Source organism: Bombus flavifrons, chromosome 13, assembly GCF_040668555.2.
Source record: "Bombus flavifrons isolate JBK064 chromosome 13, iyBomFlav1_principal, whole genome shotgun sequence".
In the NCBI taxonomy this organism is placed as follows: Eukaryota; Metazoa; Arthropoda; class Insecta; order Hymenoptera; family Apidae; genus Bombus; species Bombus flavifrons.
In genome coordinates, this window is record NC_138454.1 from 7990513 (window position 1) to 8006790 (window position 16278).

Consider the following 16278-nt stretch of genomic DNA (forward strand, 5'->3'; position numbering starts at 1 on the left):
GACAGGTTTTTGTTGTATTACTTGAAATTTGAAAGCTACATAACGCTTGATACCGTCTACTTTTTGATAAACAATAAATATGTATGTAACATTGCTCTTTTTCATTTAAGCTCTTCGAGGTGTACTGTGATACATGCGTATGCTGACATTGACTAATTACCTAATTGTAAGTAACGAAAGTAAGAATTATGCTAATATCGTGTGTTAAGGCGAATGATTAATTTTCATACTGTTGATCGAACATTTCTTCATATCGGTATGCGTTATTAAGCCGAAAACTAACGAAGGCTGGCCTGTTAAATATTAAACTATATTTGATTTACCGAATCGGAGATTTATAATGTTCCTACATTGTAAACTAAATAACGAGTCCATAATAAATAATATGTTTTATTTGATTAGTACTGACCAGAAATCGCAGTATTGAATTTATTAGTTAACTTATAAAATTATTTCATTCGATGACCATAAATATATTTCTTGAATTGCTCTATTTTAAAGTTTTATTTTTCAAGTATTAGTTACTATTATTCAAAGATATTTTTCGTTTCGTAAAGTGAATAAGATTCCTTTATATCGAAGAAATCTGTAGTTGCAATTTGCATAATATTACTATTAATACAATAATTGATACAACGATACAAAGGAATATTTTATTGCGAACTGGTTAACTAGTCTGGCTGATTACATCCGTACAGATGCACATAAAAATGTCCGATCTTTTCCTATTTGTTGACTTTTCTATGAAACATTTTTCAACGCAGTTTTACGATTAAATTTTACGATTAAATCGTATTCAATTTTTAATTCTTTTCGCATTTTACTTCATTTATTTATAAAAGTGTACATTCTTTGTAATTATAAATGAAACAAATTTAATTGTTATTACCGTCGTGTACTTTTCTTTCTAACATATTTACCCGATACATATTATGAATATTATTATTTCCAAAACCGTTGTTAGTTAAGTTTTATTTGATTCGTAAAAAGTTTACAGGAAATACATCTTTTTATGACGCTATCTGCTTAGCCGACTACGATTATGTTCGATTTGTCCTTTTCTGGTTTCATTTCTTTTTTTAACATTTGTGTAACGTGTTTTTACTAGTGTAACAAAATTTTATTTTGTAACTGATTTTACAATATGAAAAATTTTATACATAATATATTCAGAAAATTTTCTGTAAATATAATAAATAGAAGAAATGAAAAAATTACAAATACTTCGAGTAGATAACGACGTGGTGCAAAAAATGGACTTACAAATAGGTAATAACATCATTGGCCGAAATGTTGAAACTGGAGTAAGTATGTTAATTATGCAAAGGAAAAATATAATAAAATAATCTTGAATTATTTCTGAATTGTCAATTATCTATTTCAAAATTGTAGATGTATTATGTACTTATATCTTATATATATGTACACATTCTTATGTATGCGTGATGAGTATGTTTCATTACGGGAAAGCTTTTTTTCATATATTCCCTCCACATTTAAAAACGTTTGCACCCTTTCAATCTAAAATTACTGTGAACTGTGAAAATTTAGTGTGCATAATTTGTATTTCAGTGTGATGATGATCGAATTATAAAATATGCCGCAATAATAAATTTAACATCTGACAATGAAATGACAATAACACCGGTAAGAAGGAATTCGTGATTATTTATAATGCTGTAGATATATCAAATGCACCATTTATTAGTGTCCTATAGGAATTATTTTCTAGTATCAGGTTGCACCATGTTATATGAAGTCTATCGAATCGTCGCGATGGCAACTTCTTAAATTGGGTGTTACAGTACCGGTAAAACCTGGAGATGTTTGTACTCTGGTACCGGATAAATGTTGGTTTAAAATTATATCAGTACCTGATAAAATGGAAAATAATGAGGACTATACGTTAAAACGAAAAGTATTAAACTAATGTCTTAAATGATAGTGAAATTAATTTTCTGACATTTCTTAATAATTCCATTATAGGTTAATGAAGATGTAGATTCTAATACTGTACGTGATAAAAGACTCTGTACAGGAGAAGGAGATAATTCACGTTCTTCATGCAATGCATTGCATAAAATACTAAATAACGATCATGATGAAAATAAAGTAAATGTTGAAGAAAGTGTTATAAACGAAGATAATTTAACATATAATAACAATGAAAGTAAAACACAAAATGCAAATTCTACATTAATATGTGATCATCACAACATAGATCAGTCATCTGCTATTGAGAGATCTGCTTATGAAGTTCAAAATATGAATAAAGAGAATAGTGAATCTTATGTACATGAAAAGACTTTAGGCCTTAAAGAAAATTCAGATTTACCCTCTATAAGCGAAGACAATGAAAAAGTGATGGTAAAAGATATACAATCCCCTGTTTCAAAAAATGTACACAGATTAAAAATATCTGCTAATGCAACAGGAAATGTTTTCAGAAGAGATAAATGCAAATATGGAGGGGAATGTTATAGGTAATTTTATATGTTCTTTTTTTCTTATTATAAAGTGTTTCATGAAAAAATCCTTTGGCAGGAAAAATTCACAGCATAGAGATAAATTTTGCCATCCTGAAGATTCTGATTATGATATACCTGATAATAGAGAAGAATGTCCCTATGGCACTCAATGCTATCGTAAAAACCCTCAGCATAAAATGAAGTTCAAACATATTGGTACAAATATTGCAATTAATAAACGTAAGAAGCAGAATTCTAAACGAACACAGATACAAAAATCTTTGGATACTATAAGTGGAATGGAGGATTCATCCGTAGAGGAGTCTGCTGAGGAATCTATCGATGAATCTGAGTATGAGCCTTCTAGCAATGATGAAAGTTCAGATGATGATGAAATGTACTCTGATAAAAATTGAAAGTAAGCTGGGAAGTGATATAGCTGACTAGGACTATAGACGTAAAATCTTTATATCTATATAAAAATATACGTTAATATAAGAAAAATGAGAATATGGAAATGATATATTTTACAAACATTTTTACAATGTTAAAGTTGATAACTAAGTAAAATGATACAAACATTATCTCATTTATATTTATAAATGTATAAAAACAATATTGAATAAACTACTTAAAAATAATTATGGAATATTTGTCATTAACTTCAAAGTTATTATTTATGTTTTTCTTTGATGTTTATAAGTTTTTTAATAGGCATGATAACTTTCATCACTGTCTGCATATTCTTCATTAACTAGATCCACAAGTATGTGTTTTGGTATTTCTGAACCTCTTACTTTAACCGTATAGCAAACATTTTCTATTTTATGGAGGTTTTGTTCAAGTGTGCAAAGCTTTCTATTCACTAACCTATTTGAAGCATTTGTACAACCAAGAAAACATGTATACATATCTCTAACAAAATTGCATGTTTGGTAACAACTAGCTCTGTCTCCTGTTGCCAAGTTATTGATGCAAAGACGCATTAGTTCTCCAGTCAGATCTGCAATGCCCAAGATATATTCATATGGACTGACTAAAACCTGTATGGTTTTAACATTACTAATCTCAGGAATTTTATAAGTAAGTGTTTTTTCTATTTCTAACCAACTTTTCATATTATCACATTTTAGATACTGATAAAATGTAACAGCTTCTATATATTCTTCCAAACCATTACGATAAGCTTTAAGATAGAGGTATGGATCTTGACCTTCTAATTCATGTGCAATAGATTTAAAAAGGGTGCTTGCAACTTTTTGCAATCTCATATCAGCTTCACGTAGCACACTTTCCTGTTTGCCTTTTTTATCTATGGTGTGCAAAAGAAAAATTATTCTTTTACTTTCTATAGTAATATCTCTGCCAAATTTTACAATCCTTTCAAAACGATCATGTTTGTTATCTAATTCAGTCGCATATGCTCGAAACTGTTGTAAAATTTCGCTGCTTTGATCTGTAATATCCATGATCTCTTTTCTTTTATCACCGACGTTAATCTTCTTGGTACAGCAATGTCCACGATTTTCTCCATCTTCTTCGTCTAATCATAAAATAAGAAAATTAAAATTTTAATATTCTTTATTAAAATTGCCGGTATGTTTGGTTTAATGAAGTACATTCTGATTTAAAATCGCATCACACGGATTTAGTAAATATTATAAACAAAAGTGATTTATAAGAAACTGATAACACGAATGATACAAAGTAGTTTTTAAAATGTTTTATAATTTTATTAATATACCTTTGATTTGTGACATGATTTTACTGATTTTTACTGATACTGTCCTTTATTTATTTATATATGTAATAACAATAGCATTGATTAAGTACAAGATAGATGTGACATTCAGAGCTTTTTCGTGTTCCACGTTTTGGGAGTCACCTAACCTTAGTCGATGAGTCACCTACCCAGGGATGTTCAACTGTTCCGCAATATTCAATGATGGGTGCAATTAATGTATTTGTTACCTAAGGAAAAAGAAGAAGAATTTTGGGAAAATATATAATAAAAGATTATATATGTATATATGTATGTACAAAATGTGTACAGATTGCAATATGCAATAGGCTTTGGACTGGCAGGTTGCACAGTTCTTAGGTTAATATCATTTTTCAAATAGCAGTATTCGGAAATGTTAATATTTCTATCGCTTTTTATATAGTAATATTTTAGAACATTAATATTTGGAAAACGTGATTCCAATTACGTCATAAATGAATACTATTTATCGATAAGATATATCTATGTATACTACTACAAAATCTTGTATTTTACTATAATATAATACATAATTTATTAGAAAGAATTGAATAACTTGCGTAAGAAGGTAAAATCCTTTCACGAATTATAGATTTTTGTATTAAAATAAATGTCGAGAAAATGCAGTATTAGGGTACTAATAGAACATAATACGTATCTGAGTAATTTGCGCTCTGGTGACAGAATTAGGAATTATACTTTGAAATCCATTTCGCGCGTTGTCATACTGAAAGGAGGAAGTAACTGAAGAGTGTTCGTTATAAATGTGGAAAATTTAATACATATCGACATATCATTACTTCAAAATGGTAAGAATCCTACTTTGAATCGTTTTATATGCACAGATATTAACATATTGCGGCTTTTTTATCGTTGTGATTTAGGGAGTGACAATTAACTATACCCTTAATATAGTTAGTAATAAAACGACTAGTCTACAATATGCTAACACAATTAATAGTTATTTATCGTATTTCCGTATAAATAAATGGATATCAAAATAAATTTTAAGAAAATCCGGCTAATAACCGGTTACTAATAGAACGTGATATGTTCCTGAACCAAACGCACTCTTGTGGTCAATTTTGAAATAAAAATTTGAAATTACACCATTTTGCGCGGCGTCATCTTGAAAAGGGAAGCAACTGTCGAGAGCTCGTCATAAATTTGAAAAATTTAATACACAACACCAAGTCATTGCTTCAAAATGGTGAGAATCTTAATTTGGTTCATTTTGTATTCATAATCTAACACAATTTATAGCAATTTGTCGTTTTTCTATATGAATGTGAATAGACGGTTGCTAGTTTCCGATCGAAGTCACTGTATACATACACCGAGAAGCACAAATCACGTATTGTTGAAGTCAAATTGTTTTTCTTTTCACTCCCCTTAATTTTGTTTATTCTCATCTTTTCTCTTTCCTATCTTTTTGCTTTCTTTTCCCTTTTTGTCATACATTCAACTATGATCATTAACGAAAAGTTTGATAATCGTTCGATTTTACGGTAATAATAATTTCGTTTTCTTTTATTTTAATTTTATTCGTATAAATTACATATATTAGCTCCTGTGTATTTACATTCTCCGCGTTGTGTGTCTAACGTATTATTGTTTTTTCACTTCGCACGTAATATCAAACCGTTGAAAACATATCCTTTTCAAGAATTTGACAACTCTTGTTCGTGCACGCTCGATTTGTTGTCAAGTCTCCCCACTCTCCGCCAATCGAACTTTGTCGGGTAAATCGTGGCGCGGGGTTATTCTACCGACGAAAATCGGAGCGATTAGATGTGTGTATTACTCCGTGACAGGTGTTCCTTTCTTACTACGTAGTACATATTTACACGCGTAGTTATTATTTCACCGCCCAAACTCACACTACTGTTAACTTCGTTTAATTAATGTACGTTTTTATTTAATAATTTATTATAATTTAATGAAGATTTTACATCTAGAATTTACAATTTCTGTAGTAATTAAACTTTATTCGAATTTTAATTCACTTTGTTATTAAAATTTCAAATTTGGCTAGAGTTTGGAGTTGTTTTATTTTTCATTATATCAAACTTCCTAACAATCAAAAATATGTTTTTAAGAACAAATTATATTTCATATATTTTGTTCCAGGTTCTTCACAACTTTAACTTTTTCCTCTTCTCTGGGAAGGATGTATAGCGGTGCTTCAGCTTAAAACATGTAAGAATCTTTGCACATTGTATTTCAATTAATTTTATCTGTTTTGTATATTGGCTATTTTCACTTATTACTAATTATTATTAATTAAAAAATAAAATCTGATTGAAAAACAGGTTTAAATTGTCCATTCTTGAATTGAATATTATCACCAAAATTTTTTATATAATAGAGGTCAGTATTTTATTATTTCAAACTTTTAAAATAATTAACACTGTTATTGAGAAGAATATTTTATGTTTTGTTACAGATTTCTTGCAGTCTGTGCTTCTACTATGGGATTCGAGGATTCTTCTTTGATAATAGGCTTGGCGGCGACTTGCTTGGGCCACAACATCCATAACAACATTCTTCGCGTTTAATCGTGAGTTGCATGCATTTTTGTTCCTCCGGTCACTCAATCATGTCGTAGGACGAAAGGTTCGAATCGACACGGGTGACTCGTTGTAATTTATGTAGAATTTTTTGCGAGTACAGTGACTGCGGATATTTGTTATATCCATGAGTAGTAACATTTCCTCTATGTATTATTTATTAGTTCAGGATAGGTCTTCTTGCACATCGCGTTTTTTATATCAATTACATGATACTGACAAATTTTGTATTAATAATATCGATAATGGTACTAACTGATACAAACGATATATTAACAATTAATTTGAATTTTGTGATTGAAGATATGTTCACTATAATTATTTTTAAAGTTGGAATGTGTATTTACTGAGAATTGAAATGACTTAATTAAATATTTCGTAGTAATGAAGTCGGATACCCTCTGACTTCGTTGCATTCAAAATTGCAATTATTGCATATCTAATGATAATGATAATAATAAGTTTTTTTTATTTCACCTTCTGTTTTCTGATGACATTATTTCAAAGGATTTAATTGTTTGCCCTTCATTTTTGAATTTGCATATTGATTTAAAATATATATATAGAGATATTAAAGTTCAATCCTTCCGTACAAAAATGTATTGAATTTTATGTGCAAGGAGAAATTTCGCGACAGGCAAATTTTAGAGTCAAAGCAACAAGTTTTGAATACTGTTTTCATACTTTCGAAAATGTGCTTTGACGAAGGGATTACCTGAGGTTGTTTGTATTAATGTTTAACTTTGAACAAGTATTAAATAAATTTCTTATTCAGTGTCAGTTTGTCTTTTTTGTAATGTAATTTCAATAATTCATAGTGTCAATTATGTGAACGAATCATAATATTGCATTGATGCTATTTGCACTGTTTACTGTAAATAAATTCAATATTGACATTTTGGTAATTTATTAAATTAATAAAGTAGAGCATAGAGTGTTAGTAATTGAGATAAAATTTGAAAATGCAAAATGAAAAAAGATCAGGTTTTATCCTTTCCGTGTTTATTGTCAGGACCTCACTCACGTGCCCAGGTGCTACTTGGGTGAGAGAAAGACAATGGGTACGATGATCATTGATTTTATAATAATTTGTAAGCGACTGACGATGCGTTAGTGTATCGTGCACGACGTACTTTCCACATAGTGTGTGTGGTTAGGCTGTGGAATTGCGTCGTTTTAGTATTTATTCCATTTGCTATAAATTTATATAATAAAACATAAATTCACACAAATATCATTTCAATTACAACCTGTGAAAACAAAGATTCGTTATTAAATACGGCGAATCACAGGTATTAGTATTATTAATTTTCTTGTTAAATTATAATATATGGTACCAAATTTCGTACCATCTGTAATTTCTTTGACAAATAGATACATTCTTTGAATTATGAATATTTTTAATTAAAACTGAGATTTACTTTTATTGTGTTGTACGCAATGGTCGCTAGCCCTCGTCAGTCGATTTCAGGAAAATGGTACGTAATATTAGAGTGTGCATGTTGTGTGCCAAACTCGGGTGTCGGAGGCGTCCCGGGACGTTCTCTCTAGTGTAGGTCCTTGCGCCCGAGTGTTATGTGTGAGAATCGTGGAGTGAGTGTGTTGGTGTGCCTGTTTTGCCATTTTTAAATATAGGGCTAGGTAGGATAGGTAGCATACTTTCTAGCGTGCCTGTTCAGTATAAGTAGGTAGGGCCGGGCAGGTAGGTAGGACCGCTATTGCTTTATTAGTGATGCGAACATATTGATCTGAGTGCATAGATTAATAATTATTAGTGTTGCCTAAATAATTCACACGGGAATTTTCTATCTTTTCTTTTTGTTTTTTTTCTATCAATAATAAAGATTAATTAATATTAACAAAATGATAATGTAGTCATCGCGATTTGCTTTGAGAATTTCCTATTTTATGGCTACATATATGTATTAAATTATAGTTGCGAAATAGAATGAATATTCTATTCACGGGTTGTCCGATTACACTGAGTGGATATTTTGATCATTTACTAGTGTAAAATTAGAATTGCAACAGCATTCACGTTCTAGAAATTTTGTTATGATTTCTAATTCCATTTCTATTTCCATTTCTCGGTAAAATGGCAAATATAGTGCTGTACATTTTGTCTTTCTGTTGGATTATTCGAACAGAGATAAGCATCAAATCGGGCGTATCGCGAAGCATAAAAATTATGCGAAAGATAATGTTAGTAAGATAAAATTAAAAATTATGATGAAATTTTAACAATTTAAAATTACTTTTCTTTTTTTTTTTACTTTAATCAGTACCAATTTCTGGCAAATATCAACCAGGAGAGATTTATTATGATTTCAATTGTATTTTGCATAATTTGTATTAATTATTTATTTTTTTACAGAAATATAAAGGTAAATTGTTTTTAAAACGTTAAGGTACTCGAAAGCGTGAAATTTTCTAGCGAAAGCTTGCTTTTGTTGGTTTTTGTATCTAAAAGTATAATACGTATATCCACTCTCGGATTTCGCATGGAAGAATAGGCTATTGAAATTCTCGTTCGAAAATCTTTACTTACGAGGGTGTTGGAAGGAACGTTACAAGAAATTATATGCTCGATCGAAGAGATTTCTACCGTAAGTAACCTGCTTGACTAGGTCAGTCCGATATATTTAGCCGTGATAAAAGACACAAAGATTGCAACGTGAAACAGAGAAAACAGATAGAAGAAGATTCTCATTAGGTATCTGAGTTTCTCGCGTCTTGAAACAAAGATTATCTGGAAACGGGGCTACGATAAATCGCGTCCTTTCCTTGACCTAAATTTCAACAGCAACCGAGCAGAGTTTATGCGATCACCTTTTGGTCTGTTTCGAAGATATACGTTCTCGAGCTTTGTTCTCGACTACTATACGAGATAGCGCCATTCCCTTTTTGCAGAGTGCATTTAACGTCCATGGGTGCATTAAATCTCTTGCGGAAATAGTCCAGGGCTCGATCCGAATCCAATGACTTCTTCCTTTTAGTTTGCGAGTATTTTACGTAAAAATCTACCTATAGAAGAGGTAGTTTGGGTGAGCTGTAAGAACAAATTGATAGAAACACTGTTTTCTCGTTCATTCTTCTTATCGCGTTCAGAGTTTCTCATTTTCGTATCTACGAATTCTTATTTAGCATATTTAGTCATTAAGAACGTTTACCTGAGATCGAGGACCATTGAAAGTATCGTAATGCAATCGCGTAACACGAAATCGATGTGTTTTATTTATATACAATATTTACAAAGGCATACTGTTATCGAGTAGCTAATAAATATCTTCGTACGCTTAAACGTGTACAATGTTGCATAAGCATGGCTTTAGTCTTTTTGATTTTCATGTGTTGCGACAGAACGTAGCCTATTCGGAGTGTGTCAAGTGTCAAGTCCGTGACTATGCTCTTTTCCTTGTAATTACAACACTGTTTCCTTTCTTCGCTGATCTTTAGATGCAGCTTTCTTGGATCACGGCGCTTCTGATTGCCGTTTCCGAATATCGATGTGGCCTCTGAAGACTATAAAATGTCTGCAAACAGAGTTATTCCTTTTTTTAACGGAATGTTTTTCATGGCAACGTTCGCTAGATTTATAGAACGAGCCTTTCTAATCGAAAGACGCGATTATTCGCGTTATTACGCTTCATCCTTTAAAAAACGACGAAGCAGAAATGAAGTTACTTACGTTCGGCGATGCTCGAGGATAATCTGAGTCTTCTATAACATCGTGGGATATTTCTCGGCCTTCTAGCTGTCGTGGCCTCCGCGGTAAGGAACCGTAATGTAGAAGCTTCCTATCTGGAAAAATTTCATCGTAGCATTCTATACACTATGGCGCGATTCGGTTTATCGAAAGTCTGTCATCGGTATAATTGGATGTGCTTTCTTTTTTCTTTTGACAAGTCCTTTTTAAACTCGAAAAGCGGCGTATTCCGTGTAGCGATCATTTACGAGAGATAAATTGATGAGATCGAAGGGAAAGACGTTTCATAAGATAACCACGTCGTATCGATTGTTTGTGCGGTTTTTTCGTACAGCAGTATTCACGAAAACAAATATTCGATTTCTGAATCGATGCATCTACGTCGAATAGGTCGACGTAACGTACGCATTTTCCACGAGCAATTTTCTTGAAAGTATCGTTAACCATGGTCGTCGTTTAGGACGAGACTCGATATATTTGCGATTCTTCGCTTAAACGGAGCACTTTCATCAGTCTGAGTAGAAATTTACCAGATGAGATGGTGGGTTATTTTTCGCCGATCTCATCGAATGTGAATAAAGATAGAATATGTTTTTCCGTCCGAATTCACCTGTAGATTTCGCGCGGTAGAGAAACTAATCTTGTGTGTGTGTGTGACAGAATGTTCAAGTGTATTCTAAATTTCAACTTATGCGAAACAGAAGCGTATATAAAGCGTATAACGTAACTCACCTGTGAAATGATTGGTCAAGGCTGTAGTTGGTATGAGATCAGGATTCCCATCTTCCTCTTCGCCTTTGGTAGTAAAAGTCGCGATACTCGGTTGTTGGGGTGGTTTTGGCTTTGCTGGAGTGGCCGCGTGTTTCCTCCAAAGCGCCATTAATACTCCGGTCACGATTAGACCCAAACCGGTTGCGGTACCTCCTAGGCCAATCAGGATCGGTGACATATCCACCGAAGATGTCGATTCGCCTGTAAATCAAATCACCCTCAATCCTGTAACGTATCTACGTAGCTGAATTACTTGTATCCTTTCTCTTGTTCTCTTTCTCAAATTTCATACGTACATTTTTATATTCATTATGCACAGTTGGATGAAAATTTCATCAACGACGTAAGTACGTATTTATTAATTTTGGAATAATCCTATATTACGTTTCTTTCGTGAAAGCTGAATTAATTCTTAATTACTTATATCGATCGATTCTTAATTACACTATTTGCAATGATAAATGATCATTGGAAATACATTACTGGAAATAAATTGTAAGTCAATATAAAATTTAAAGAGTAATTTTATTTGGTAGGTGTACATCGAAACTATGTACGTGTGTGCAATTGTGTAATTAATTAAATGTTCGTTTCGACGAATTAATGGATGTAAATAAAAGAATTGGCGGATATTTTATTTACGGTCTTTACTCGTGATATGGCACTTTTGACCGAGCTAACGGAATAGCGGAGCGGAAACAACGAATGTATTACTAAACGATACGCGAAAATGGCAAAATAGAACTGTGTCCAATTTTCATTTGACTACTATTCTGAATTTTATTTTTCTTTCCTTCGCTTTCGCCCTCTTTCTCATATATATGTATGCACGTATATCTTTCCTGTTTCTACGAAGACTGCGTTACATCCATTGAATATTAGGATTGATTAAATTTGAAAACGTCTCGATCGTAACTAATGGAAAGTTTTTGCTTGGTAAACAAGCGAACTTTGTACACGTTAATTAACAAATGGAAAGGGAAGTAAATAGACACATCGTGATTGGTGTTCATCTCTGAACGAGAGATAAGTTTTGGCCAGTCGTATCCTTTGAAACACGCGTGGCTTATAAAACAGATACCGATAGCTGTGTTCCTATATTTTTGTACATATAACCTGTTCAATTCGCGTTAGAGGTACTTACGCACCGGTGAACTTGGCCACTCCTTTTAGAGCTTCTCCTTCCATGATCACCGGATCACTGGAGCCCTTCATATTGACCGCGTAAAGAGCGACCGTCGTTGGCTTGTGAAGTTCCAACTCCCAGTAAGGATTTGGCGATTCCAGTCGTTGTTTGTCCACAATCGCGACAAATTTTTGCGGCAAACCACCGTCGTATCCTTCCACGCAAGATATTCTGATCCGTGGACCGGTCTGATTGTACGCCGTGCAGTTTTGCAACGGGTACGGTCTGCCTACGGGCGAGACATCATTTCCGATTATACGACGTACAATTTATACATAAAGGATACTATACGTATCGAGACGAACGATCGCGCGTAACTTAACGTTTCGAATGAAATCACGAGTATTTACGATGAATACGATTATAGCAACAACACGAGTTACCGCGGGGACGTATAAATATACAGCGGGATATATAAATGTCTTTTATTTGAAAAGAACGAGCACGTGTGTTGACAGAGGATTGTTTATTGCATACAGCAAAATTTTGCTCGACACGGCCCGGTGCGGTGCGGTACGGCGATGGAAAGGGAAAAACAGTGGCATAGTCGCGTTGCGGTTCGCGCAACTTCATTTTATTTCGCAACGAGAATAGGAACGCGATGCTTCATCGTTTCACGACCAATGAAATTATGTCGCACGATCGTCATTATCGGCGATGGTGTTGCATTAACGAGATCACTTGTATGCAAATAGGAGTTTGAAAAAGCTTGCGCAGGCGTCGGACAGTTCGGTCGTTGTAGTTCATTTTTTATTTCTCCGTATAACGCGCAACGAAAATAATCCTTTGCAGCAGCGTAAATTAGTGAAGCCACGATAAAACAGATTTCCTGCGTTTTTGAAACCCTTACCTTCTCCGAGCGTACTTTTATTTTTACGCGTTTTCATTTTCATTTTCTAGCTTTGTATGCATCTTGTAAATTATTTAAAAGCATATTTCTAACGCGTGTTATGCTTTGTTTGGTCGAGAGCGAGCATTCGCAAATTGTTTCGATAATTTACCTCGAAAATCGTTATCTTACGTATAACGTTATATTATACGTATCTAATATACATAATGTACGTACAATGTATTGTACGTTTACGCGTACTCGTATCAGAATCTTAATTGTCGCCGTTTGCTTCCGTTTCTCGGCAAACGTAACAACTTAGTCAGGGGAATAAAATGCTCGACGCTCGAACGCGACTAGGTTGGCGTTTCCACTTACCGCCTTGCATTATCGTTACAATTAACGATTTAATTACTCTCGGCCGGCGAGGTGGACCCAGCGAGCCGTGCTGTTTCACACGGGGCGTATACTGGTCGCCGTATGATAAAAGATTACCCGATAATTACTAACGTAAGAAATACGTTGCTCCTCCACCGAAAATAAATTATGTGTCCAATTATCGCAAGCAGTGCACGTTAAAGTTGAGTTAAAATTGAATCGCCGGAGAACTATTGACCGAGTTTAGCAGACCTCTCTATCGATCTTTCTACAGGTGCGATGCGGACTAAATTAATTTCGCGAACTCGGCTGAGTTCGGCAGTAATTTTACCTGCTTTTCCATCGTTCCGATTGGTTTTCGATCAGTATGTTTTTCATCGACTGTAATTCGAATGTCAGTGCATTGCGCACTCACCGTAAACGAGTATATTCTAGCGGAGACTGCGTATAAAATTTCCAGCAAAACGCTATCTACGACAGGATCGGCGTATACGCGTGAACGCGATGTGACAAATGGTAAACGAGTTTTGACGAACCTGCTGCGATCACTTGGTAGATGCATGGTTGTTTCGAGGGACCCACGATGTTGCTAGCCCAACAACCCAATGTTCCGTAATCCATATCGGATGATGGGGTGTAATTGAGTCTACTCAAGGTGCCTTCGTTAGAATACTTTGTGGACGGAATGTCGCTGAGATCACCGCTGCTGTTAAACGTCCAGTGGAAGGACACGGAGGTTGGGCTTGCGTCAACCTCGCAAACTAAGCTGATGGTTTCGTGCTTTAAGGCACCGTGAACCTCTTCGGGAACGTTGAGAGGTGGTGGCGTTGCGTTCTGATACCTCCAACCAGCCGAGTTTAAAACGTGTTTGCACACAGGAGCGACTGTAATAAAAACAACAACTATGAATAATATGCTCGATGTATCTTAGGTGTTTTACACCGTTCACGTTTTACACCGTTCACTTACACTTGCGGCGATACATTGCCCGTTAATAAAAACGAAGGATCACTGCGAGACTGGCGTAAAATATTTATTTCGCGCTGCGTTTATCTCGGAGGGAATAGAGTGCGTGCATTAACATAAAGGAAAATAAAAGCTGACTTATCCGGGCAACTAGCAAAGAAATGTGTATACCAGCCGAGTTTTATCGCCAAACTCTCGCCAGATAAAATATCTTTTTCTGGCTCATGATTGGGCAATGTAACAGCGGCAAAATATACTTACACATAACCTCGAGGTTCACTACGTTAGAACTAGCACGACCCTCGACATTGACGGCCATGCAGGTGTACCTTCCAGCGGATTCTCGAGTTATACTTTGAAGTACCAGAGAGTGGTCCGAGAGTACTATGCCGGCGGTAACGTTGTAATGGAGCTCTTCTTCCTGAATAAACAAAGGGAGAATATCCTGCGTCAAAGAATCGCTACGTCGCTTGAGATTTCGTTCGATTTAATCGGCATCCGTTACTCTCGTCTTTAACGACGAGATTTTTCGAAAATGTTGCAGAGAGATTGAAATGACGAGAAAGGATAGGAAGAGCAGATAGTCGGCGAATAGACGGTTCACGGTTTGTTGCGTATGTCATACATAGTTAAGTCTTCTCAGCCACGGTTACCGGGAAAAGTTAGCGACGTGGTCGGTGGAGCTTCGAAAAGTTAGTACAGTGTTTGGTACATTCTCCGGTTCCTATCCAACCATAAAGCCTGTCATACGCGCGAAAGATTCAAAATTTACCTCGTAGCAAAAACACACTCGGAACTCGCTCGAACTTTGCTTACCAAATCTCTGGCGAATGTGGGAGTTTTTCAAATACGAACGAAATTCTATACGATACGTACGCTGGCTAAATCTCCGCTCCGCGTGTACTTTCCCACCGCAGTCGAGCAATTTCTTCTCGCTCTGTTTACAGATTGCGTACGAAAGATGAAGGTTCACAAGGATCAAAGTAACAGAGAAAGTTTAACACGCTGAACTTTGTTCTTGCGCGTTTTGAATTTCTTCGCCGCGACCGAAGAAAACGTTGCTAACGAGACAACGTAGTTCTGTTTGCAAATTGTCGCTCGCTTCGTGGACTTGGTCAAAGGGAATTTACGATTTATACTACTCAGGTACTATTCTCCGTCTTCATTCTCCTTTCGTACCTGCTCGTTATTTTACGTATGTTCAAAGAGGCGCGCACGCGCGCCTCTGTCTAACCTCTTGTCGTTACACTCATCTCTGGCCACTGGTTTACGAATACACTCCACCACGCGTCTACGAATTATACGCACTTGTATACACCCACTAGCGGGCAGATTTTCGCACCTCTTCGTCCTGCACTCTTCTTCGAATCTCCGTTTATGCAAACGTACTTGTACACACACGTACACATGCACACATATATGCACATGGCCACGCGCGATATTATAATTTCCCCTTAACTTTCTGGCAAAGGCTTTGCACACAGATTGCGGCCCAAGGCGTGTCACGCAAAATGGAGGCCGTAGATGGGTGGAAATTTCGGAAACTCGATTATTCCTGTTGCCTCGGGAACTTTATATGTATACGTTGTATATACCCACGGATGTCTCATGGCAAGTAGACTATTTGAATATTTCGACGAAG

General features: G+C 34.9%; 4 protein-coding genes and 1 long non-coding RNA gene across 13 annotated transcripts in view; 2 read left to right on the forward strand and 3 right to left on the reverse strand.

Annotated features, from left to right (window-relative positions):
• LOC138186346 (neurofilament heavy polypeptide-like) overlaps positions 1-7163 on the forward strand; it is a 57300-nt gene extending 50137 nt beyond the window's left edge. The window contains exon 12 of the mRNA XM_069126152.1: positions 7152-7163. The gene's annotated coding sequence lies outside the window, so the exon portion shown is untranslated. The remainder of the gene's footprint in view (positions 1-7151) is intronic.
• LOC138186353 (aprataxin and PNK-like factor) lies at positions 42-3109 on the forward strand. 6 transcript variants are annotated; one of them, XM_069126172.1, is made up of 5 exons: positions 42-166; positions 1573-1647; positions 1733-1918; positions 1987-2483; positions 2545-3109. In XM_069126172.1, the coding sequence occupies exons 1-5, from the start codon at positions 134-136 to the stop codon at positions 2882-2884; spliced, it is 1131 nt and encodes a 376-aa protein (XP_068982273.1). In that variant the 5' UTR covers positions 42-133; the 3' UTR covers positions 2885-3109. The 6 variants fall into 6 exon arrangements, with proteins under 6 accessions (XP_068982273.1, XP_068982271.1, XP_068982272.1 ...); XM_069126170.1 differs by lacking the exon at positions 42-166 and adding an exon at positions 1163-1304; XM_069126171.1 differs by lacking the exon at positions 42-166 and adding an exon at positions 1163-1304 and having other exon boundaries at positions 1739-1918.
• Positions 965-1362, reverse strand: LOC138186362 (uncharacterized). Its single transcript, XR_011174866.1, has 2 exons — positions 1264-1362; positions 965-1181 (listed from the first exon to the last, which is right to left on the reverse strand). It is a non-coding gene; the product is annotated as an uncharacterized LOC138186362 (long non-coding RNA).
• Trax (Translin associated factor X) lies at positions 3145-4784 on the reverse strand. 2 transcript variants are annotated; one of them, XM_069126178.1, is made up of 3 exons: positions 4520-4784; positions 4213-4439; positions 3145-4011 (listed from the first exon to the last, which is right to left on the reverse strand). In XM_069126178.1, the coding sequence occupies exons 2-3, from the start codon at positions 4226-4228 to the stop codon at positions 3176-3178; spliced, it is 852 nt and encodes a 283-aa protein (XP_068982279.1). In that variant the 5' UTR covers positions 4229-4439; positions 4520-4784; the 3' UTR covers positions 3145-3175. The 2 variants fall into 2 exon arrangements, with proteins under 2 accessions (XP_068982279.1, XP_068982280.1); XM_069126179.1 differs by having other exon boundaries at positions 4380-4764.
• A 1811-nt stretch (positions 7164-8974) lies between the features above and the next one.
• Positions 8975-16278, reverse strand: part of LOC138186163 (nephrin) — a 100277-nt gene continuing 92973 nt past the window's right edge. The window contains exons 7-12 of one of the 3 annotated variants that reach the window (XM_069125733.1): positions 14898-15057; positions 14207-14554; positions 12426-12692; positions 11239-11478; positions 10489-10601; positions 8975-10333 (exon numbers count right to left, since the gene is read on the reverse strand). In XM_069125733.1, the coding sequence (XP_068981834.1) occupies positions 10253-10333; positions 10489-10601; positions 11239-11478; positions 12426-12692; positions 14207-14554; positions 14898-15057 (1209 nt within the window). In that variant the 3' untranslated portion in view covers positions 8975-10252. The remainder of the gene's footprint in view (positions 10334-10488; positions 10602-11238; positions 11479-12425; positions 12693-14206; positions 14555-14897; positions 15058-16278) is intronic. The other 2 variants (XR_011174823.1, XM_069125732.1) reach the window with 2 other exon arrangements.